This window comes from Callithrix jacchus, chromosome 14 (assembly GCF_049354715.1).
Source record: "Callithrix jacchus isolate 240 chromosome 14, calJac240_pri, whole genome shotgun sequence".
Classification (NCBI taxonomy): Eukaryota; Metazoa; Chordata; class Mammalia; order Primates; family Cebidae; genus Callithrix; species Callithrix jacchus.
The window spans coordinates 91312637-91338977 of NC_133515.1; the positions used below are offsets into that span (position 1 = coordinate 91312637).

At 41.3% G+C, this 26341-nt stretch overlaps 1 protein-coding gene across 4 annotated transcripts in view; it reads left to right on the top strand.

Annotated features, from left to right (window-relative positions):
• Nucleotides 1-5995: 5995 nt before the first annotated feature.
• ATAD2B (ATPase family AAA domain containing 2B) overlaps nt 5996-26341 on the top strand; it is a 177565-nt gene continuing 157219 nt past the window's right edge. For all 4 annotated transcript variants that reach the window (XM_002757996.7, XM_078349874.1, XM_035273089.3 and 1 more), the window contains exon 1: nt 5996-6527. In XM_002757996.7, the coding sequence (XP_002758042.3) occupies nt 6312-6527 (216 nt within the window). In that variant the 5' untranslated portion in view covers nt 5996-6311. The remainder of the gene's footprint in view (nt 6528-26341) is intronic.

The window sequence follows — 26341 nt, forward strand, 5'->3', positions numbered from 1 at the left end:
ATGGACATCCAGCTTTTTCAGCACCATTTGCTGAAGAGATTGTCCTTTTCCCATAGAATGGTCTTGGAATAAATCCCCCTGGGGATCAATTCATCACTTGGTCATGGTGTATAATCTTTTACTATGCTAGTGCATTTGGTTTCTTAGTATTTTGCTGGGGATTTTTTTTTTTTTTTTTTGAGATGGAGTCTCGCTCTGTCACCCAGGCTGGAGTGCATGGGTGCAATCTCGGCTCTCTGCAATCTCCATCTTTCAGGTGCAAGCAATTCTCCTGCTTTAGCCTCCCAAGTATTTGGGATTACAGGTGTGTACCACCATGCCTGGGTAATTTTCATATTTTCAGTAGAGACGGGGTTTTGCCATGTTGGCCAGGCTGTTCTTGAACTCTTGACCTCAGGTAATCCATCTACTTTGGGATCCCAAAGTGCTGAGATTACAGGCATAAGCCTCCACATCCAGCCTTGCTTCTCTTCTATATTTATCTCCACTCTATTCTTTATTTCCTTCTATTACTTGCTGTATTACTTCTATTACTTGTTTAGTTTGCTCTTTTTCTAATTTATTTCTGTGTTGGTGTTTTAGTTATAAGTGCAAACACCCAAACAGGACTGTAAGTTCCTTAAGGGTACAGACTGAGTAATTTATTTATTAGATGTTCTCTAGAGCACTTTTCACAGTAGCTATTTCACAGGTGCCTAATAGAGGTCAGTGAATGCTTTTTGAATTGACGTAGAAGGATGATAGGTGGCACTCAGCAATCTGCTCCTCATCCTGCATCCTCTTTCCCAATTGGTAGCCCACCAACCATCCAGTTCAGAATAGAAACCAAGTGATCATCTTTGAGATTTCGTTCCCTTGAGATGAGTATCTAGGTCAGCACTGTTCAGCAGAATTTTCTGTGATGATGGAATTGTTTCTGCATTGTCCAACCATTGGCTACTTAGCAACATTTGTGTATTGAATATTTGAAACATGGTAGTGTGACTGAGGGGATGAATTTTTAATTTTTTAAATTTAAATAACTACATGTGGCTAGTAATCACATTGAATAGTGCATAATTCTAAGGTCAACAATTTTTTTTTTTTTTTTGAGACATAATCTTGCTCTGTTGCCCAGGCTGGAGTGTGGAATGTAGTAGTGCAATCTTGGCTCACTGCAACCTCTGTCTCCCGGGTTCAAGCAATTCTCCTGCCTCAGCTTTCTGAGTAGCTGGGATTACAGGCCTGTATTACCACACCCAGTTAATTTTTGTATTTGCAGTAGAGATGGGGTTTCACCATGTTGGCCAGGCTGGTCTCAAACTCCCAACCTCAGGTATCTGTCCCCCTCGACCTCTTAAAGTGCTGGGATTTCAGGCGTGAGCCACCACACCCAGCCTAATGTCAACAATTTTGATTTTGCCTCTTGATTTAGTGTTTCTCAAAATGTTTTATGGATCTTAAAGATGCAGTTCCATGGATTGCATCCTACACCTACCAAATCAGGATCATCTCTTTGCTGTTGGCCTCCCTATAGACTTGCAGTATCTCACTTTAGTCCCTTTGGAAGTATAGCTTTGTTTTGTTTTGTTTGTCTTTTCTTTTGAAACAGGGTCTTGCCCTGCTGCTCAGGCTGGAGCGCAGTGGAGTGACGAAGGCTCACTACAACCTCAAACTCCTAGGCCCAAGTGATCCTTCTGCCTCAGTCCCCTGAGTAGCTGGGACTACAGGTACTTACATCATGTCCAACTAATTTATGGCTCTTGCTTTTGGTGGCATGTTTAATATTTTATTCTTTTTATTTTATTTTTTTGAGATGGAGTTTCACTCTTGTTACCCAGGCTGGAGCGCAATGGTGCGATCTCGACTCACCACAACCTCTGCATCTGGGTTCAAGCAATTCTCCTGCCTCAGACTTCTGAATGGTTGGGATTACAGGCATGAGCCACCACGTCCAGCTAATTTTGTATTTTTAGTAGAGATGGAGTTTCTCCATGTTGGTCAGGCTGGTCTCAAACTCTGACCTCAGGTGATCTACCCGACTTGGCCTCCCAAAGTGCTGGGATCACAAGCATAAACCACTGTGCCTGGCCTATTCTTTTTCTTTTTTTGAGATGGAGTCTTGCTTTGTCACCAGGCTGGAGTGCAGTGGTGCGATCTTGGCTCACTGCAACCTCCACCTCCTGGGGTTCAAGCGATTCTCCTGCCTCAGCCTCCTGAATAGCTGGGACTACAGGCATCGGCCCACACGCCCGGCTAATTTTTGTATTTTTAGTAGAGATGGGGTTTCACCATGTTGACCAGGATGGTCTTGATCTTTTGACCTCGTGATCCACCCGCTTTGGCCTCCCAAAGTGCTGGGATTACAGGTGTGAGCCACCACACCCGGCCCTCTTTTTATTTTTATAAGATCTATTTCATTCTTTTAAAATTTGTTTTGTCATTTTTTGCTCATTAGTTCTAATATCTTCTTTATTTATTTAATTTTAAATTACTATGGCTATATAACAGTTGTTAATTTTTTTTGAGAAAGGTTTTCACTCTGTTACCCAGGCTAGACTGTAGTGGCACTAACATGGCTCACTGCAGCCTCTGCCTCTTGGGGTCATGATCCTCCTACCTCAGCCTCCTGAGTAGCTAGGAAAATAGGAGCATGCCACCATGCCTGGCTATTTTAAAAAGTTTTTATAGAGTCAAGTTCTCACTATGTTGCCCAGGCTGGTCTTGAACTCCTGGGCTCAAGGAATATTCCAAACTCACTATTTTAGTTATTTTGAAATATACAGGACAGGAGTGGTGGCTCATCCTGTAATTCCAGCACTTTGGGAGGCCGAGGTGGGTGGATCACTTGAGATCGGGAGTTTGAGACCAGCCTGACCAACATGGAGAAACTCTGTCTCTACTAAAAATACAAAAAATTAGCCAGGCATGGTTACACGCCTGTAATCTTAGCTACTCAGGAGGCTGAGGCAGGAGAATCACTTGAACCTTGCAGGCAGAGGTTGCGGTGAGCCAAGATCCTGCTATTGCACTCCAGCCTGGCCAAGAGCGAAACCATATCTCAAAAAAAAAAAAAAAAAAAAAAAAGAAAAAAAGAAAAATACGTTAAGTTATTGTATATGAATACCTAAGTTATTGTATATTATGTACAAATAATTTACATAATTTACAAATAATGTACATAATATACAATAACAGGTATTCATATACAATAACTTAACGTATTTTTCTTTTTTTACATAATTGTATATTATGTACAAATAATATACAATAACTTATTTTATATTAATAATTATGTCTAGTTTTCAGTAGCACTAGGTATAATTCCTTCCATCTTCATTATTTATATTAATTATCTGAATATAAATCTGTGGTTCTCATTCTGTTGACTATTTTTTTGCTGGCTGTCATGATGATTCTTTTGTGTTTTGTGATTTTCTATTTTTACTGTGAATCATATTGATTGGACTTTATTTTTGTGCCTTCTGTTGGAGGTATATTCTGTCAGAGATGATTGACGTTTGCTTCTGCTTGCTTAAGATCACTTTTGACTCAAGTCTATTTAACCTAAGTTATTGTCCTGAGGGTCTTCATACCTATTAGCCTTGGTGAATTCAGGCTGTAAACCTCTTGATCAGTGTGTTGTTACGAATTCTCAAGGAATAAGTTTTAGAGTTAACATTTGTTGATAGTAAATGATATAGGTTATGGTAACCTGGTCTTCCCAATTTAGGACTACAAAAACAAAAACACAGAAAAAAAAAAAGGAGGAAAGCACACAAATCCTTTGTGTATAGTTTGCATACCACACACCTCTGCCGGACACTAGCCTTTTTTAAAAAATCTTTTTTGAGACAGGGTGTTACTCTGTCACCCAGGCTGGGGTACAGTGGCATAAACTTGGCTCATTGCAATCTGGACATTCTGGGCTCAAGAGATTGATGGTGCCTCAGTCTCAGGAGTGGCTTGAGCCACAGGCACCACACCCAGCTAATTAACAGAATTTTTTTGGCTGGCCTGGTGACTCACACCTCTAATCCCAGCACTTTGGGAGGCTGAGGTGGGTGGATCACTTGAGCCCAGGAGTTAGAGAGCAGCCTGGGCAACATAGGGGGACCTTGTCTCTACAAAAAACAAAATAATTAGCCTGGGTGGTGGTGGTGGCAGGTACCTGTAGTTCCAGCTACTCGGGAGGCTGAGGCAGGCGGATTGCTTGAGCCTAGGAGGTGGAGGCTACAGTGAGCAGTGGTTATGCTGCTGCACTCCAGCCTGGGTGACAGAGCGAGATCCTGTTTCTCTCTCATCTTTTTAGTAGAGAGAGCATCTCACTATGTTGCCCAGGGTGGTCTCCAACTCCTAGTCTCAAGCCATTGTTCTGCCTCCGCCTCTAAGTGCAGAGAATACAGATGTGAACTACAGTACCTGGCCTAAACCAGCCTCTTTCCTCAGGAATTGATACTGGTTTATTCTGCTCAACGACCTGATAGCTACCTGACCCAGGAAAATCCAGGTGTGGTTCCATTACAAGGAATCCACACCCATTAAGAAGTCAGCTCTAGGTGGTAGGTGAAGTGTCCAGGAGAGGGTGTGGTATGCAAATTGTGTCAGAGGATTTATCTATTCTGGAATCCATACTGCTTCCCGAACAGAAAAACTATACCCATTCCCAGTGTCATACAGTTTTCTGGAACAATTGGGAGCGTAGACGGTCAGAATACTCTAATTTTTATGCCATTTGGTCATTTTCAAAACTTTTCTCGAGTCTTCAATTTTTTGGTTTAATAAAGTTTAATAAACTTCTGTGCAATAAATATTAGGCTATATCTAATGTACCATGACTTTTTGAAATGAACCTAATTCCTACTTTACAGCCGAGCTTTTCTCTTCTTTCTTTCTTTTTCTTTTCTTTTTTTTTTTTTGAGACAGGGTTGACTCTGTCGCCCAGGCTGGGGTGCAGTGGCGGGATGATTTCGGCTCACTGCAACCTCCGTCTTCTGGGTTCAAGTAATTCTCAAGCCTCAGCTTCCCGAGCAGCTGGGATTACAGGTGCCCGTCACAATACCCAGATATCTTTTGTATTTTTAGTAGAGACGGGGTTTCACAGGGTTGGTCAGGCTGGTCTTGAACTCCTGACTTCGGGTGATCCACCCACCTTGGTCTCTGAAAGTGCTGGCATTACAGGCGTGAGCCACCACACCCGGCCTGCAATAGAGATTTTCATATGAATTGTGTGGCTTAATTTTTTTTCTTTGAAAGTTAAATTATAAATGTCGTATATTTGGGTTCAGCTTTTTGTATTCTTAATTCTTAAGCGGGCCGGGGGCAAGGGACAGAGATAGAGGCGGCTCCTATAGGGAACTCATTCTTTGATTCCGCCTTAGATCTGGCTAAGGGGATAGGAAACGACCCTATCTCGCTTTGTTTAAAGACGCAGGGTTCTAGCGTGGTGTTCCTCCCGCCCACCCCCAACCCCCCGTTTTCTTCTTAAGCTCACCACGTTCCAGATAGCGCACAGATCAATTTTTATCACAGCTGTCATTCTCATTTTTACAGCCATGAAAAGTGTGATTCTAGTTAAGTGTCAGCCTCGGGTAGGTCGGGGATTCCCAGTCAACTCGCACTTTCGTCGCCGCTCCCCTTCCACCCCGCGCCTTCGCTGGCCGTCCCCTGCTCCATCCAGGCCACGGGGGTGACGAGGGTGTCTGGGGCATTCGGGCCTGGCTGGTCGTAGGGCTTCAGGTCCAAGTCCACGCCGGAACTCGTCCTGATCAGTCTGGCTTTTCTGGTCTCCCCAGCTTTGCGGTCGCGGAGACAGGGAAACCATCGAGCTGACAGCCCAGAGCGTCGCTCGCTGGCTGCCAAGCGCTGACGCCGCGCCGGAGGCGGGGCCGCTGGAAGCCGCGGGGAGAGGAGCTAGCAGCCGGGAAGGGGAGGGCTGGCTGGCCTCGCAGCGCCCCGCCGCGGCTGCGGCCGGAAACGGTCTCGTTGGCCCTGCGGCGCTGGAGCCCTGACGCACGGAGCTCGAGAGCGAGAACGGGAGAGAAAGGGGTAGAAATGGCGGCTCCGCTCGGCTCCCGCTGAGGAGGGCGAAGCCGGCGGAGTGTCTGTGCTGCCAGCCTGCAGCACCACCCCCGCTTCCCTCTCGCCGCCTGCTAGCGCCGACTTCCCTTCCTCTGCCCGGCTCTCTGTTGTGTTGGTCTGCGCTCCGCACGCTCCGGGCCGGCTCGTCTCTCCCTGCCCGGCGGCTCCGCTGGCCCTGACTGACCGGCCGGCGGGCCGGCCTTGCTCGGCTCTCCGGGGCGCGGCGTGGACTCCGTCCTCCTGGCTGGACCATGGTGAACACCCGGAAGAGCTCTCTCCGCCTTCTCGGGTCCAAGTCTCCTGGTCCCGGGCCTGGGCCTGGGGCCGGAGCAGAGCCTGGGGCGACCGGAGGCAGCAGCCATTTCATCTCCTCTCGGACCCGCTCCTCCAAGACCCGCGCTGCCAGCTGCCCCGCCGCCAAGGCCGGGGGAAGCGGTGGCGCCGGCCTCGCTCTGGATGAGGCCAGGGTAAGCGCGGCGTCCCGAGTCCGGAGGCTCGGAAGTGTCAGGCCGGCCGCCGGGGCTTTGTCTGGCCGGGTTGGGGGCAGGAAGCCTCCAGTAGAGACCGCTCGGGCGGCTGGAGACAGGGTCTGCGGGCGCGGTGGAGGGTGGCACCCAGGAGAAGGGCCGCGACGCTGGCCCGTTTGCTTTTCAAGCTGGCCCGGCTCTTTTGTGTAAAGAACAGCCCTTGAGTCCAGGGGAGAGGGCTTTGGGGGTCCCTTTTGGGGGCATTCGAACGATCTGCAGTCCTTGTCCTTGTCCTGCCCCAGAGGGGAATTCTAGCGGGGAAGCAAGAGCGAAGGACCAGAGCCCCTGGGTGGGAGGGTTGGAGAAGTGAAAGTTTTCTGCGGTGTCAAACCCTTCTTGAAAGTGTGTCAGTTCCTGCCGCTGTCTAACTCCAGCTTACTCTCAGTTTGGGGGTGGTTCAAGTTGGTGAGGAAGTGAGCAGAGAGCTCCAGTTGGCAGCCAGGCAGGGATGCTGAAAAAAGTTTGTAGCTGCTCTGACACCAACTTTAAAAACAAAATCAACACTATCGCCTCTCCAGGCAGGAGAGATCAAACATAATGTTGTAGCTGGGGAACCAGCCGGCTAGCTCACCAAGGTGCCAGTAGGAACCAGAGCTTTCAGGTCACAGAAGGAGCGCGTCGAAATAAACAAGTGGAATGTGTTGGACAGTCAGCACTATCATGCCAAAATTGTGTGGTTTCTTAGATGTCTACATTTTTGTCATGGGACTATATTACAAAAGTGAATGAACACCATCGTTGTCATGCAGTTGCAAAAATGACGTTTGAAGAACCTGGTGATTGAATTAAAAAGTGATAGATCTTGAAATTTTACTAAGCACAGGTATTTATTGCTGTAAAGGAATTGATGCTTTTGTTTTACCATGAGATTGTTTCTGAATTCAGAGAAGACTATACTGCTTCTCTCTAAAGGAGGTTGACTTGCTAGGTAATTTGGCTGGAAAATGCTGTTCATTTAAAATGCTCCTTTAATTCCACACCATTTTTTGGTCTTACTGGGGTGGGAGCGAGGAGGGAAGCAGTATTTCATGTTCAATAGGGGTCTACAAGATCGCAGTTTGTGTGTGCTTTTTCTTTGTGTCTTACACTGTTTTGACGCCATCAGAATGAATCTAGGCAGAGACAACAGGAATATTTTACCATACCACTCTGAAATATTTTTATTATATCTTTGAAAATCGTTTTGGTTTCTATTTGATAAAAATGTGGATATTAATTTTAGAACTGTCCTATTTAATGTACTATTTTGGGGGTTTACAGATCTCTTAGGTTGAAATAAGAAGCCTAAATCTGAAAGTTGTGCAAACTATTGAGAATAAGTACTTTGAAGACGAGGCTTTCTGTGGAAACTTTCCAAACATGTTCAAGCTTCTTGACCTACTGATGCTATCACGTGTTTTAAAATAAAACTAAATTTAAGATCTGTTCTCTACATTTAAGGACAAAGAAAATATTTAGAGTGTAAGCATTTAATTGTATCATGCTATGAATGCCTGGTCTATTAGAGCAGTGTCTAATTCATCTGAAGCAATTAGCTCATTTATCGCTGATCAGTTCCTGGTCCCATTTTTGAATTCATGGGTATCATGCTTCCTTACCCCCTGAGGAATAAGGTGAGGTAATTTGTCAAGCAGCTGTTATAGAGATGTTAAAAGGCTAGGAATCAATAATCTAATGAGGAAATGAACATTTGGTAGCTTTTAAATTACTAGAAGAATGAAAGATATGAGAGCTCTTTGTAGAGGGGTACTAATGAAACTTTGTTTCAAAGATCCTTTTAAAATGTTTTAAAGCACCATAAATAACAGTCTACTGAAGATTTACTTTGAAATATTTGTTTTTCAGTCTTAAGAAGATTTATGTTATGGCTCTAGTAGATTATGGAGTTATCTAATTGCTTTCTCTGAAAGATTTTTTAGAGGCTTACTGCTCTTACATAGAGATTGGACCTTTAGAAGAGGCTAAATTATAATTCTGAATTTATTAAGTTTATAGACTACATATTTATTAAGCAGGCTGTATATTTCTTTGTTGTATATTTCTGGTTAGCTCTTCTCCAGTTTTGTAGGAATTTAGCACTCCTGGTTTACCCTTTCTGGAGTACTTAAAGGCACTCTCGATGTCTGTGGGGTCTGAAACAGACATTTACCAGTGTCTGTAAAGTCTTGATGCAAAATGGGGTTTCCCGTGTTGTCGCTTTAGCAGACCCTTATTTTTGTAGGAGGAAATGTATTCCTGTTTGTAACATCTATAATTGAGGAGTTTCTCCTTTTTCTGCTTTTGTGCCATGTTCTTAACTATACCTGATGCCCGTTTTTCCCTCTTTTCCCTGTTTTTAGATTATTTCATTCACTGTGTCCAGAGACATTTTATTTGCTTTAAAAAGTCATAGCAGTTTGAGTTTTTCTTATAGTTTTGTCTTTTTTCCCAAGTAGCGTATGTATAGGATGGGTGATAAATATACATTCTGCAGATTATTAGAATTATTTTTTCTTTTTTAATATTAAAAGCCTTTTTTTGACATGTAAAAGGTTGCACTTAGTATATTTAACTCTGTGAGTTTGGAGGTTAAATATGTATATTTGTGAAACCATCAACACCATAGAGATATCCATCATTCCTAAAGTTTTCCTATCCCTTTTATTATGAATGTCTTATTAGTATTTTTGTGGCAAGAACACTTGATATAAAATCTACCCTCTTAGAAGATTTTAAGTATGCAATACAGTATTCTTAGATGTAGGCACTACATTATATAGATCTTCAGAACTTATTTATCTGGCATAAGTGATATTTTGTTGCCTCCCCCCAAGACGCTGGCAATCACCCTTCTACTCTGCTTCTATGAATTTGCTAGTTTAGATTCCACATATAAGTGAGATCATACGGTATTTATCTTTCTGGGACTGGCTTATGTTATTTAGTGTAATATCCTCTAGGTGCATCTGTTGTTGTAAGTGACGAGATTCCCTTCTTCGGCTTAATAGTATTCCATTGGGCATGCACACATGTACACCATGTTTCCTACATTCATCTCTTGTTGGACATTTAGATTGTTTCCATGTCTTAGCTATTATGAATAATGCTACTATGAACATGGGAGTGTAGATGTCCCCTTGAAAGCCTGGTTTCAATTCTTTTGGATAAATACCCAGAAGTGGGATTGCTGGATCATATGGTAGAGTTCTATTTTTATTTGTTTGAGGAACTTTCATACTATTTTCCATAGTGGCTGCACCATTTTGCATTTCTACTGGCATGTACCAGGATTCCCTTTTTTCCACCTCTCCCCAATATTTGTTGTCTCTTGTCTTTTTGACAAGAGCCATCTTGACAGGTATGAGGTGACACCTCATTGTGGTTTTAATTTGCATTTCCCTGATGATTAGTAATTTTGAACACCTTTTCATATACCTGAGTGGTGTCTATTTAGTTAGGACCTTTCTTTCTCTGATGCCCAGGCTGGAGTGCAGTGGCACAATCGTAGTCCACTGAAGCCTTAAAGTCCTGCTTTGCTTATTAAAAATTTTTTTTTCCCTCTGGAGTACCCTATGTATTTTGGAAATTAACTGCTAATCAGATATACAGTTTGAAGATTTTTCTCCTATTTTGTAGGTTGCCTTTGTGCCTACACTTTTAAATTTTAAATTTTCTTATTTTTTTCCTCCCTTATCTTTACCCACAATGCCCACACTTTTAAAATGTCAGGTTGTCTTTTAGTGCTATGCAGTTAGATGTAATTACTCCTGTACACTGTGGCTTTTTTTTTTTTTTTTCCTCCAAGCTTGCATAAAGCTTGACCTCTTTTAGGTCAGTTAATCTGGCCTTCAGTCATTAAGTGTTTATTTGTTCCACCTAAGTGTCACTCCCAGTAAACAATCTAATACTGTATTCACAAAACTGGAGAGCAATCTTTGAAAGATATTTCAACTATTCTACTTCTCCTTGTTAGATCTGTTTGCTGGTATTTCTGGCTTTGTCACAGCTTTTTTGGGCTTTTTGAGATGGTCATTGACTCTGAGTCCCCATCTTACTTGTGAGATCAAAATAAATATTTTGAGTAACTTTAGAATTAAAATGCTTACTTTCTTTTTAATTTTTAAAATCCCTAGATCCTTCTTTAGTATTCTCTTTGATCATCCTGTACTTTTCCTTTTCCAACACTCATGCATTTGCCAACATAACAAAGCAGAGTGGGTGAAGTTGAGGGTTACAGAGGTGAAAGAAGTCTGAGAGGGAAAGCTCGTAATGTATGTAACTCTCAGATGAGCAGGGAAAAATATAAGTTCCTCAGAACAGAGCACTTTTTCCCTTATACTGTAGCAGATTCACATGGAGTACAGAATAGATAATATTGTAACATAACAATGTTCCCTGCCACAATTTTGAACCAAAGCAGTGGTGGAATTCATAGGATTGCTCTGGTAGCCAAGTGAAAATGTGGCTTAAATTCAGGTACTGGCTATTTCCGTAGTCCAGATATTTACACTTTCTGTTGTTTAGGTCATGGATGAAACTTATAAAGCCTATAGGAGTGAATGCATATTAATTCCTTAAATCATTTTCCCTGGCAAGTAGTCTTTTTTTTTTTTTTTTGAGACTGAGTTCGCTTTTGTTACCCAGGCTGGAGTGCAATGGCGTGATCTCGGCTCACCGCAACCTCCGCCTCCTGGATTCAGGCAATTCTCCTGCCTCAGCCTCCTGAGTAGCTGGGATTACAGGCACGCGCCACTGTGCCCACCTAATTTTTTTTTGTATTTTTAGTAGAGACAGGGTTTCACCATGTTGACCAGAATGGTCTTGATCTCTTGATCTCGTGATCTGGGAGACCCGCCTCGGCCTCCCAAAGTGCTGGGATTACAGGCGTGAGCCACCGCGCCCGGCCCGCAAGTAGTCTTTTAAACCATCCTTTCATAGGTGTTTTATTGCATGTCTCCTAAATACCTAATTATAGATAAACTCAGAACTTCTGGAAACCAGCTGGACAAGTGGTAGAATTACTACTTGTTGTGAGAACTGAGAAGCCCAACCAGTGTTTGCACCTGAAGGTAGAGTGATCCTGTCAATTCAAGGATCTAAGTGCCATATTACTTTGAATGATATGTTTGGCATTTCTTTTAGGACGTACACAATGAAGTTTCATTTGTGTGCATAATCAGCTTGAGGGGATTTCTTTATACTTAGGTTTTTGGTCTTGTAATAGGAATATTTTGTATTTCTTTTATGCCTCTTCTCTAGAGAGGGGAGGGGGATTCTATGAAAAATGAATTAGTGAGTAAAAAGCTTTGGGAATGTTTGAATAAAAGGTTATATGGAAGTACAAAGTTGAGAGAGAAATCATATATGAGTTAACTTTAAATGTAAGTTTTTTTTTCTTTTTGCAGTAAGTATTGTAATTTTATCTGGAGGTAGGATATATACCTTTGGTTAAAGTCTTTCTCTCCTAAACTCTTCCATTAGAGTATGCCATGAGCTCCATGAAGGCAAGCACTATATTTTATTTTCCCCCAACTGCTGTATTCCCAGAGCCCAAATACAGCTCCTGACACAATGCTGAAAATATCTGTTAAATGAAAGAACAAACAGCTTATTGAGGAGCTGACCCATTTTGAGAATATCATGGTTATAGGACTTTGTGATAGAGGATAAATAAAACACAGTTTTTACCCTAAGTACTGTAAGTGTGCACATAATATGCATATGAGAAGTTATTAAGGTAAATTGGTTCAGAGTAGGTGCCAGATGAATGACATACTTAGTGTGGTAAGACTTCTAGTCCTCTACTCACTGAATGTTTTGGTGGAACTCTTTTTGTGTGTGTTCTTTAAAAACAGGCTATTATGTTGACAGCTGTATCCTGAGCGCCTAGAACAGTGTGCCAGTCAGTGCCCAATTAATTAATACTTTTTTTTTTCTTGTTTTTGAGGCAGAGTCTCGCTCTGTCACCCGGGATGGAGTACAATGACTCTATCTCAGCTCTCTGCAACCTCTGCTTCCCAGTTTCCAGCAATTCTCCTGCCTCCTGATTAGCCAGAATTACAAGCATGAGCCACCATGCCCGGCTAATTTTTATATTTTTAGTAGAGACAGGGTTTTGCCATGTTGGCCAGGCTAGTCTTGAAATCCTGACCTCAGGTGATCTGCCTGCTTTGGCCTCCCAAAGTGCTGGGATTACAGGTGTGAGCCATTGGGCCTGGCCTGATACGTTTTGTTTTTTTTGGAGACATAGCTTCACTCTTGTTGCCCAGGCTGTAGTACAATGAGACCTCTGCTCACTACAACCTCTGCCTCCTGAGTTCAACTGATTCTCCTGCCTCAACCTCCTGAGTAGCTGGGATTACAGACACATGCTACCATACCCGGCTAATTTTTGTATTTTTAGTAGTGACAGTTTACTATGTTGGTCAGGCTGGTCCTGAACTCCTGACCTCAGGTGATTTGCCCGCCTCAGCCTCCCAAAGTGCTGGGATTATAGGCATGAGCCACCACATCTGGCTCCTAATACTTTTTTTTTTTGAGAGGCTCTTACTTTGTCTCCCAGGCTGGAGTGCAGTGGCATGATCATGAATTGCTGCAACCTTTGCCTCTTGGGCTCAAGTAATCCACCCACCTCAATCTCCTGAGTAGCTGGGCCTATAGGTGCAAGACACCACAGTTGGCTAATTTTATGTTTTTTGTAGAGACGGGGTTTTGCCATATTGCCCAGGCTGGTCTTGAACTCCTGGGCTCAAGCAGTCTGCCCACCTCAGACTCCCAAAATGCTGGGACTACAGCCACTGCGCCTGGCCAATTAATACTTTTTGAATGAATGGAAAGTATGACTCATTTAAAATTATTTTCACATTGACAATCTTTTTTTTAAATTTTTTCAAAATAGAGATGGAGTCTTCTTATGTTGCCCAGGCTAGTCTTGAACTACTGGCCTCAAAGCTGTCCTCCCTTGGCCTCCCAAAGTGTTAGGGTTACAGGTGTGCACTACCATGCTTAGCCGACAATCTTTCTTTTTTGCTATACTCACTTGTTGCATTTTGTCCTAATGAGGAGAAAAGTAAACCAAGTTTTATTTAGCATCTCATACATGCCAGATGTTGTTTAATGCTGTCTCATTCAATCCTTTTAACTGTAAGGCAAGTGATGATGCCCTTATTTTACAGCTGAGGAAATTCAGTTGCCTAAGAGGTTAAGTGGCCTATGGAAGGCTAAATAGGTAATAAATAGTAGGGGTAATATTAAAATCTAGGTCTGTCTTCTCTACTTGTATATCTTGTTTCATCTGTATTTCTTTTCCTTTTTTTTTCGAGGTGGAGTCTTGCTCTGTCACTCAGGCTGGAGTGTAGTGGCTTGATCTTGGCTCACTGCAACCTCTGCCTCAGCCTCCTGAGTAGCTGGGACTACAGGCACCCATCACCATGCCCAGCTAATTTTTGTATTTTTGTAGAAGTGGGGTTTCACCATGTTGGCCAGGCTGGTCTTGAACTGCTGACATTGTGATCTGTCTGCCTTGGCCTCCCAAAATACTGGGATTACAGGTGTGAGCCACCACACCCAGCCTCATCTGTATTTCTTTACCTCACCTATCACTACTCTTTGAAGTTGTTCAATCAGTAGTTTCCACCAACATCTGAAAAGTGAAGGTGGCAGCTATTGTATATAGCTGTTCTGTACCTACTGTAATTATACCTACTGTGTATTGACAACTTTTACCTGCTTATCTGGAATTGTGTCTAGGACAGTATTGGGACTGAAAGTGGGAAAAGTAGCATATAAGGATATAAAATATAGGACAATGATTTTCAGTAATTTCCTGCAGCTTGATTCCAGGAGGTAGTGTGTAGGGAGAAGAGCAGGTATATTGTGCAGAGATTGTTTTTGCAATATATATATATTTTTTGAGATCAAGTCTCGCTCTGTCACCAGGCTGGAATGCAGTGGTGTGATCGTGGTTCACTGTAATCTTTGCTTCCTGAGTTCAAGTGATTCTCCTGCCTCAGCCTCCCGAGTAGCTGGACTACAGGCATGTGCCACCATGCCCAGCTAATTTTTATATTTTTTAGTGCAGACGGGGTTTCACCATGTTGGCCAGGATGGTCTGGATCTTGACTTTGTGATCGGCCCGCCTTAGCTTCCCAAAGTGCTGGGATTACAGGTGTGAGCCACCGTGCCTGGCCACAATATTTTTTATTAATATTTTATTATTTATATATGTGTATATTTATATTTTTTGTTTTATTTTTTATTAAAAAAATTTTTTTTGTGGGTACATAGTAGGCATATATGTGGTATATACATATTCTTTTGAGACAGGATCTTGCTGTGTTCCCCAGGCTGGAGTACGGTAGTGGATCACAGTTCACTGCAGCCTTGACCTCCTGAGTTCAATGGATTCTCCCACCTCAGCCTCCAAGTAGCTGGTACTACAAGCATGTGTTACACACCTGGCTAATTTTTTTGTTTTGTAGAGACAAAGTTTTACCATGTTGCCCAAGCTGGTCTCGAACTCCTGGGCTCAAGAAATCCTTCTGCCTCAGCTTCCTAAAGTGCTGGGATTACAGGAGTGAACCACTCCTCCTAGTTTATATTTTTGTTAGAGACAGGAGTCTCACTATGTTACCCAGGTTGGTCTTGAACTTCTGGCCTCAAGCAGTCCTCCTGACTCAGCCTGCTGAGTAAGTAGCAAGGATTATAGGTATAAGCCACTGCACTTGGCTCTTTGCAATATATATATATATATATTTTAAGAGATGGGCAGCAGCTGGGCGCGGTGGCTCACGCCTGTAATCCCAGCACTTTGGGAGGCCGAGGCGGGTGGATCACGAGGTCAAGAGATCAAGACCATTCTGGTCAACATGGTGAAACCCCGTCTCTACTAAAAATACAAAAAAAAAATTAGCTGGGCACAGTGGCGCATGCCTGTAATAATCCCAGCTACTCAGGAGGCTGAGGCAGGAGAATTGCCTGAATCCGGGAGGCGGAGGTTGCGGTGAGCCGAGATCACGCCATTGCACTCCAGCCTGGGTAACAAGAGCGAAACTCCATCTCAAAAAAAAAAAAGAAAAAAAGAGATGGGCTTTCACCATGTTGGTCAGGCTGGTCTTAAACTCTCGACCTCAGGTGATCTACCTGTCTCGGCCTCTGAAAGTGCTGGGATTACAAGCATGAGCCACCACACCCAGCCTTCTTCTCAATATTTTTATGTTGGCTTTGGAGAAAAAAAAATCCCTGTAAGCAGACTGAAAGTCTGGGCCTTCTGGTCTTTATTAGAGGTATACTTGTGCTACCATCTTTCCCTCTACTTGGTGATATTAATTTATAGTGTATACATTTGCTTTTATGCTATGGGAAACTATCCCTAGGGGAAGTAAAGTGTTTTCCATTTGAAAAAAATATTTCAGCCATTATGATGGCTCACGCCTATAATCCCAGCACTTTGGGAGGCTGAGACAGGTGGATCACCAGAGGTCAGGAGTTCGAGACCAGCCTGGCCAACATGGTGAAACCCTGTCTCTCCTAAAAATACAAAATTATACTCCGAGAATGTTAAGAAAAAGAAAAAAAAAATACAAAATTAGCTAGGCGTGGTGGTGCATGCCTGTAATCCCAGCTACTTGGGCGGCTGAGGCAGGAGAGTCACTTGAACCCCTGAGTCGGAGATTGCGGTGAGCCGAGATCACACTATTGCACTCTAGTCTGGGCAACAAGAGCAAAACTCCGTCTCAAAAAAAAAAGTTTCCTACTTTAAACCTCTTGAAAAGACATTCTATAGCATATTTATATATGAAGGTTTGCATTAGTACGTTAAACATCTTTAGCATTGTTAGTTTATATCTGTATTCTAGGACCCAAATTGGAATCCTTAAAGGAATGGTACTTAAAATACCCACCAAGTATGTTCTCTAATCTTGCCAGACAGAAATTTGGAGGTATTCCAGAGCTTAGTTTTTGATGGTGAGGCTTGCTTGTTCTTTTGTTCGTTCATACATTCATTCATTCAGTAAATATCAAGCAGCTACTACACTAAAATGTAAGTGCCATGTGGGCAAACATTTTTGGCTCTTTTTGGGTTGCAAACTCATAGAAGTCCAGGACGTGCCATTCACAATGTAGTCTGTGAATGGCATTCCTGGAGGTGTGTCATTACGCTTGTCTGAATCCTAAGAATCTAGCATTGTGTTTGGGGTGAAAGCAGGTAGAGAATGAAGCAAAGTCCCTGTTTCATGGTATGTACTTAAAGTCTAGTGGAGGAGACAAATACATGCCATAAAAAAAATAATTAACCCTTTCCTCAGGTCTGGTGCCCTTTCATCTACATTTATTCAGGTGATTTAGCAGCCTGCCTAGGGGCTACTGCTTCCAGGCTCACTTCCCATGTGGATTTTAGAGAGGGACCAAAAGCACCCTAAAATTATTTTTGTTTAATTGTTATATCTGAAGTTTATTCATTCTTGTCTCCTTTTGGACCCTTAAGGTCTTTAACACTACATTTTTGTGGCAAATTTAGAATGAAGTGAAGAAATAGGATATTATTTTAGAAATTTTGGCAGAAACCTATGGTTAGAGGGAATTATTCTCATGTGCCAGACAAGTTTCTTGCATGGTATGTGGTTAGTGACTTTACTAAGATCTGGTTTTGTGATTAGGGTTTGAATTATTAGAGAGGATGATTGGAGTGGTCTGATATTTTTGGATTTGAATTTAGAAGTTACTTAAAAACTTGTCAGCCATTATTTTTGGACTTAAATTTAGAATTTGCTTAAAAAATTTAAGCCATTGTGTTTTGTTTTTGGTAGTAATCTAAGAAATTTCAGAGAAATGTAGGAAAACTCAACTTGGATTAAAACTTTCATTTGTTGTTTAAAACTTTGTGTTACGTAACTTTTTCCTCTAAAAGTGGTGAAGATGAATCAGTTATAGAATAAATTTGATCCTTGAAAGATAATGCAAGAATAGTTAGTGAACTCCTTTAGCCTAACCTAAAACTTTTCCCTATTTTACAACTGTGTGGAATACTGACTCTTTGGATTTTAACTCTTGATGTTTGAGCATTATATACTTCTGGAAGAATTTTTCTGTAAGAGATCTTAGGTTGAGATTGTAACAGAAGGTATAAAGTTATGTTACAAAATTTTACTTATGTATGTTGATGATCAGTCATAATTTCCAAATAAGTTATGTAAGGGTTTTAGTATGTTTTTGTGGTTTATGTTTCACTGATGATCTGATGTGTGGGAAGTCAGCATACCTAAGAGGAAAATAATGAACTGATAACCAGGCATGGCTGTTTACACCTGTAATCTCAGCTAATCAAGAGACTGAGCAGGGAAGGATGGCTTAAGCCCAGGAGTTTTGAGTCCAGCCTAGGCAACATAGCAATACTCTTGTCTCTTTTTTTTTTTTTAAATGGTAAGTTGGATTTATTTATTTTTTTTAATCAAGACTTTGTTTTTCTAGGTTACAGAGAATAGTGGTTAATAGGTAGAGGGGGCCATATGTCTCCACTAGCCTCGGATAGTTCTGATTTGCCTGGCATGTACACAATTTATGCTTGTCTCAAAAAGAATAATTAACGCCTTAAACCCTCTATTTAACATGTTTAGATGTTAAATGTTGATCATCAGTTCACTTCAGATCATCAGTGAAACATAAACCACAAAAACATACTAAAACCCTTACATAACTTATTTGGAAGTTATGACTGATCATCAACATACATAAGTAAAATTTTGTAACATAACTTTATACCTTCCGTTACAATCTCAACCTAAGATCTCTTACAGAAAAATTCTTCCAAATACCTGATTACTATGTTGGTTTATATATATGTCTTTTAAGTTTTCATGAGTGGCATTTAGCTATAGAGCTTATTTTATTATTTTTTCTTACCAATATTTTCATCCATGTAGTAAGTGTATAAACATACAGTCACTACTCCTGTCTGCTACATAGTACTTCATAGGCTACATTCATTGCATTTTAACTATCCACCCTCAAGTGATAGGTACCTAAATTGCTTCCTACTCTCTGCCACTGCAAATATTGCTGCAGTTAATACTCTGATGCAATGTCCCTTTGGACATGGTGTGGGAATTTCTTTGAGATAGACACCAATAGTGAAAGAGTGTATGTACTTAAATATACTGCTCTAGTCTCCACTCCTAGGAGTATAATGTATGAGAGTCCTTTTGTTTCTTTTTGGGATAAGATCTCACCGTCGGCCGGGCGCGGTGGCTCACGCCTGTAATCCCAGCACTTTGGGAGGTCGAGGCGGGTGGATCACGAGGTCAAGAGATCGAGACCATCCTGGTCAACATGGTGAAACCCCATCTCTACTAAAAATATTAAAAATCAGCTGGGCATGGTGGCGCATGCCAGTAATCTCAGCTACTCGGGAGGCTGAGGCAGGAGAATTGCCTGAACCCAGGAGGTGGAGGTTGCAGTGAGCCGAGATTGCGCCATTGCACTCCAGCCCGGGTAACAAGAGCGAAACTCCGTCTCAAAAAAAAAAAAAAAAAAAAAAAAAAAAGATCTCACCATCGTCTAGGCTAGAGTGCAGTGGCATAATCAAGGCTCACTGCAGCCTGGACACTGGCTCAGGTGATCTGCCCACCTCAGCCCCCCAAGTAGCTGAGACAAGCACGTGCCACTATGCCTGGCTAATTTTTTGTAGAGATGGGGTTTCACCCAGTTGCCAAGCTGGTCTTGAACTCCTGGGCTCAGTCAATCCACCTACCTTGGCCTCCAGAACTCCTGGGCTCAATTAGTCCACCTGCCTTGGCCTCCAGAACTCCTGGGCTCAATCAATCCGCCTACCTTGGCCTCCAAAGTGCTGGGATTACAGGTGTAAGCCACTGTGCCTGGCCAATTAACTCTCCTTTTTTTTCTTTAAAATTTTTTGTTACCTCATTTTTTTTTTTTTTTTTTTTTTGAGATGGAGTTTAGCTCTTGTTGCCCAGGCTGGAATGCAATGGCGTGATCTTGGCATACTGCAACCTCCGCCCGCCTCCCAGGTTCAAGCGATTCTCCTGCTTCGGCTTCCCAAGTAGTTGCGATTGCAGGCATGCACCACCATGCCCAGCTAATTTTGTATTTAGACGGGGATTCTCCATGTTGGTCAGGCTGGTCTTGAACTCCTGACCTCAGGTGACCTGCCTGCCTCGGCCTCCCAAAGTGTTGGGATTATAGGTGTGAGCCACCATGCCCGGACTATGTTACCTCTTACTACAGACACTTTAACATGTTCCTCTAATGTTTTTTCTTCTTACCCTTTATTTTATTTTATTTTGAGACAGAGTCTTGCTCTGTTGCCTAGACTGGAGTGCAGTGGTGCAACCTCAGCTCACTGCAACCTCCGCCTCCCAGGTTCAAGCAATTCTGTGCCTCAGACTCCCAAGTAACTGGAACTACAGGCGTGTGCCACTATGCCTGGCTAATTTTTGTATTTTTATTAGAGACCGAGTTTCACAATATTGGCCAGGCTGGTCTCAAACTCCTGACCTCAAACAATCTGCTCACCTCAGTCTCCCAGCGTGCTGGAATACAGTTGTGAGTCACTGCACCCTGCCTTCCCTTTATTTTCATAATATTTTCTTATGGCTGGAAGTTCTTTTCTTCCTTTCTTTTCTTTTTCTCCTTCTCTTTCTCTTTTTTCTTACTGATGGAGTTTCACTCTTGTTGTCCAGGCTGGAGTGCAATGGCGTGATCTCGGCACTCCGTAACCTCCGCCTCCTGGGTTTAAGTGATTCTCCTGCCTCAGCCTCCAGAGTAGCTGGGATTACAGGTGCATGTCACCATGCCCAGCTAATTTTTGTATTTTTAGTAGAGAAGGGGTTTTATCATATTGGTCAGGCTGGTCTCAAACTCCTGAACTCAGGTGATCCGCCTGCCTCGGCCTCCCAAAGTGCTGGAATTACAGGCGTGAGCCACCATGCCTGGCCAATGAATTTTTTTTAACAAGATAGTATTGGCCAGGCGCAGTGGCTCATGCCTGTAGTCCCAGCACTTTGGGAGGCAGAGGCAGGCAGATCACGAGTTCGGGAGTTCAAGACCAGTCTGGCCAACCTAGTGAAACCCTGTCTTTACTAAAAATACAAAAAACTAGTCAGGCATTGTGGTGCGTGCTTATAGTCCCAGCTACTTGGAAGGGTGAGGCAGGAGAATCGCTTGAACCTGGGAGGTGGAGATTGCAGTGAGCTGAGATTGCACCACCGCACTCCAGCCTGGGTGATAAGGCAAGACTCCATTTCAAAAAAAAAAACAAAAACCCCAAACCCAAAAAAAACCACCAAAAAACAAAACAAAAAAACAAACTTATACACGTTTCATAACCTCAGCTCTTTGGAAAAATATTTTATTCTTATTCAAAAGTATGAAATATTTTTTAATTTTGTTTTCCACACGTTATGATGAAATAACTATTTCAAATAATATGGATGTACACAGAAAAAAAGGGTTTCTTCCTACTCCCCTAATATCTCCAGTTTGTTCTTCCAAGGGATAACCACTGTTAAAGCTGCTGTACATCCCCCCGACCATATATCACACACATATACACACATATAAACCACCCCATAGGTACATGTGCGATGTGTGTGTGTGTGTGTGTGTGTGTAATATATGTATATATGTATCTTTTTGTTTTTGTTTTTGAGACAGTGTCTCACTTTGTCACCCAGGCTGGAGTGCAGTGGTGTAGTCATGGCTCACTGCAGCTTTGACCTCCTAGACTCAAGTGATCTCCTACCTCAGCCTCTGAATAGCTGGGACTACAGGCATGCCTTGGCCTCTCAAAGTGCTGGGATTGCAGGTGTGAACCACCACACCTGGCTCATCTCATTGTTCTTGATGGCTTTCTAACATTTCTTTTTTTTCCTTACACTGTTGACCAGGAGCCTTTCTAATATTTCTTTGTATCATTATACTGCCACTTGTTTAACCTTTTCCTGTTGGCACACAGGTTTTCTCCATATTTAAAAATAGTGTAGCAGAAAATGACCTTTTTTTTTTTTTTTTTTTAAGACTGAGTCTCCCTCTGTCGCCCAGGCTGGAGTGCAGTGGCGTGATCTCGGCTCATTGCAACCTCTGCCTCCTAGGTTCAAGCGCTTCTCCTGCCTCAGCCTCCCAAGAAGCTGGGATTACAGACACCCACCACCATGCTTGGCTAATTTTTTTTTTTTTTTGTATTTTTAGTAGAGACAGGGTTTCACCATGTTGGTCAGGCTGGTCTTGAACTCCTGACCTCAAGTGATCCTCCTGCCTCAGCCTCCCAAAGTGCTGGGATTATAGTCATGAGCCACCATGCCCAGCCAACCTTTGTCTTTTAGATTAAGTGGAATTATTGGGGCAAACGATAATGTGTATTTTCCATTTTCATAGGCTTTGTCAAATTGCCTTACATAGATGCTAAACCAATTTGTTCCCCATTCTCCAGTACTATCAACATGATTTTCATGTCTTTACTGGCTAATTTAAGAAGTTAAATTTTAACTTCTATGAAAGGCAGGGACTGCCTTAGTGCTAAGAATCTTTAGTATCTAACACAAAAATAGACACTTAATAAATTTTGTCTGTGGAAGGAATGAATCATTGAAAATAATGAATAAGCTTATGAAGTTACATTAATTCTATAAAGCCAAACAAGTATTCTTACTTGAGATTGTATCTACTGTGAGGCAGTAGGAGTAAAATTTGTTACTTATACTACCTCAACAATCTCATGAGGTTAATAGTTTCTGAGTTATAGTGCTACAATGTAAGATTAGTCCTGTCTGGACAACTTCAAAGTCTAGCATTTTTCTTGTTTGAATCAGGGTCTCACTCTGTCACCCAAGCTGGAGTGCAGTGGTGTAGTCATAGCTCACTGCAACTTGGACCTCCTGGTGGCTCAAGTGATGCACCCACCTCAGCATCCTGAGTAGCTAGGATTACTGGCATGTGCCACTACACATGGCTAATTTTTAAATTTTTTGTAGAGCCAAGTCTTGAAGTCTTACTTTGTTGCTCAGGCTGTTCTTGAACTCGTGGGCTCAAGTGATTCTTTTACTTCAGCCTCCCAAAGTGCTGGGATTATAGATATGAGCCATCATGCCTGAGCATGTGGCATTTTTTAGTACCTACATTATGTCTTTCTTAAGTAATGTAATATTTTCAGATTTTTAGAAACTACCTTTTAGAAATTTTTATCTGGAAAAAAACTATATTTTAAATTATTATAGACTTTTTTAATCTTTCTTTTAAACTGGTTGCTTCTATGTATTTTTTCTCTTTCTGTATTCTTTCATGTTGATTGCTTAGAAATACTAAACTAGTAAGCCCTTGTTCTTGGGATATTTGAGGAAAATTTAGAACATTTTGTATGCCTGCCATTTCAGGACCTTGTAGAATAGGGTTGGCCCTAAATAAATAAATAGCAGCGCAGAGTTTTGTTTTCTGCAGTCATGGTAACCACTGCCTCTGTGCATTCTTTTTATAAATGAAAGAAAAAGAAACTGACTGCTCTTCTAAGCTTCCTTGTGAAAACAGGAATACTTGTTTTAAAAAAGTATACAAAAAGCCTGTCCTATAAGGAGATTGGAAAAGATTGATTGCACCCATACACTTTCTGATCTAGCTTGGGAGAAAATGTTCCCATTCTGTTTTTTTTCTTTCTTGTCTCTTTGAGCCTTTTTCTCTCATCATTTACTTTTTAAATGATTTGTTTTATTCTCTCTTATGGTTCCCTTTTTTTTCTATAAGAAGCCAGGTTGTCTTAAAAAAAAACAAAAACAAGAAAAGAAAATCCTTTCCCTCAACTCTAAACTATTCTTTTTTTTTTTTTTAATTCTGAAATTTTTATAAGACTAGGTCTGTAGTCATTACTGGTACTTGCTCCCCACTTGCTCCGTTATTCACCTAGTGATTTCTACCCCACATTTCACAGACATTGCCTGATCAGAAGTTACAATGATCTCTTAAAATCCTCGGGTTTATCAGCTTTCTTCTGTTAAGTCTTTTTGGAGCAAAGTTTAACTCCCCTTGTTTTAGTGAGAGACTATATTTGTCTCTGATTTTATGACATCTCTTCTGCTTATCCCCATTAATGTAGGCATTTTTTAAGGTTTTGATTTCTGCCCTTCCGTTTTTATATTCTATACATTGCCTATGATCATTTTCTTTTATGACCATGTTTCATACCTGTCTCTGCTCCTTAACTCCCTTCACCTCAGAATTGTATTTTCCATGGCCTGATAGACCTCTCCTTAGATTTCTGGCTATAATTCCGAACCTAACTTTCCAGTTTTCATTCAGCATTACACTTCTGCCTTCATCACCTGTTCCCTGGCTCCACCACCACTACCACCACCACCCATCACTTTTTATACCTGCCTTTATTGTATTTATTTTGATATCACTAATCTAGTTATTTTGTTTTCTGGACTAAATTTATTTTTTCTGATTTTTCCAATTCTTAATGAGGCCATCATCAAGTTTTTATTTAATCTAGTGGTCAGCTAATTCACTTATTTCCATGCATCTCATTCTTAAATGCTATACTTGGATCCATTCTTTTTGTCTTTAGATTAAAATCCAGCTTTTAGATTTCTGACAAATTTGGGTCTGGATGTGAAGGCTTCCTTGAGAACCAGAGCAGGATATATTCATTTCTAGTTATTCTCAAGTTCTTTGCCTCAGTTTATAAGATTTATGACAGAATAATGGTCACTATTTATGGTAGCTGATGAGTATGGTTTAAGGGACTATAAAAGTCAAGGATAAAATGCTTTTTGTAAGTTGAAAAAAATTATTCAACGAAGTTGGAATTTAGACAAAAAAGTTTTTTAAGTGGGGACGACTATCTTTTCATTATTTAATTTCTGTAGGATTTTACATTATTATTGTTATACTTCTCTTGGAAGTTATCTCATCCTTAGATTGTGTTCTGCTATTTTATGTGCTCCATTATTAAGTTGTTAGGATATATATTCTCATTTCTTTCTTTTTTTTTTGAGGTGGAGTCTTGCTCTGTTGCCCAGGCTGGAGTATAGTGGTGTGATCTCAGCTCGCTGCAACATCCGCCTCCTGGGTTCAAGCTATTCTCCTGCCTCAGCTTCCTGAGTAGTTGGGATTACAGGTGTGCACCACCATAACTGGCTAATTTTTGTATTTTTAGTAGAGACGGGGTTTCACCATGTTGGTCAGGCTGGTCTCAAACTCCTGACCTTGTGATCTGCCTGCCTTGGCCTCCCAAAGTGCTTGGATTACAGGTGTTAGCCACCATGCCTGGCCACATATTCCCATTTCTATAGAAAACTTGAAAACATAGGTTACTAATAAGAAAAAAAAAAAAGAAAAAAGAACACTTTATTTCTTACTAAATAAGAAAAAAAAAAGAAAAAAGAAAACTTGAAAACATCATTTATTTATTTATTTGCTTACTTATTTTTGAGACAGGGTTTTGCTCTGTTGCCCAGATTGGAGTGCAGTGATCCATTATGGCTCACTGTAGCCTCAACTGCCAGGGCTCAGGTGTTTCTCCCAGTTAAGCCTCCCAAGTAGCTGGGACTGCAGTGTGTGCATTAGCACACCTGGCTAATTTTTCTGTTTTTTTTATAGAGACAAGGTCTTGCCAATTTCCCCAGGTTGGGCTCGAATCCTGAGCTCAAACAATTCACCCACCTCAGCCTCCCAGTTTTGAGATTACAGGTGTGAGCCACTATGCTCAGCCAAAAACATCCTTTAAAGTCCACATCATTTATGATGTCTTCCTTCATCTCTGCTAGCTAACAGTTACAGTTTTTTTGTTTTTTGCTTTCAGCGAATTAGGTATTACTTTAATAGTTTTTTTTTTACAACTGCTTTCCATGTCTTATGTACATAGTAGGTCTTCAATAAATGTTGGTTAATTGAAATTATTTCCTTTTTGCGTGAGATACTTTTCTTCCTCATGGATTATAATCACTCTGACACAGATTGCTAAATGGCTGTGGGTAGATTGCATAATCTCTTAAATATCTTTGTCATGAAACTGGTAACACCTTCCCTCAAAGGGTTAGGTTATCATTAGCTAGTAAAAGACTTTGAAGATGAAAAAGTTAAGGTTGAGCATTATGACTATCCTATTAAGGGTGAGTTGTTAGTATCAGGTTTGTAGGTAGAAGCTTTCCCAAAGCTTGAAGTTAATTAAATGGTGAAGTAATTATTTTGTACCTGTTTACATCGTGGTTGCTTGCTTTACTTAAATCTCTAGATTTCTTTGGAGGGAAGGAGTCTTTGGTAATGCTCTTTATTCTGAGGTCTCTGTCATAGAGCCAAATCAAGATTGAAACCATCCCATGACAAAAAAATAAATATACCAGTACATTGCAGCAGTTAGGAAGTTATACTTGAAGTACATTTGAAGTATGTTACACGCCAGAGGTCCTCAGACTTATGTGTACTAAGAATCATTTGGAAGCCCTCATTAAAAATGTTTCACCTCCAGAGATTCTAGTCTAGCAGGTTGTATTTTTTAATGAGTAAGCCAGGTGATTTTTTATTTAGGTAGTATGTAAACAACAGTTTGAGAAATACTTCTGAGTGGAATTGAAGAAAGCCAATAGAATATGTGAATGGCCAATAAATAGATATGCAAAACTCACTTAAATTGATATGCAATATACTCAGATTATTATAAAAATTGCTGAACTTCAAATATTTTACTATTTTTTTTGTCTTTAATTCAATAGCACATAGTGCTTCTTTCCAGAGTGTGTTTGGGAAACTAGTACCTGCAGATGTTCCAT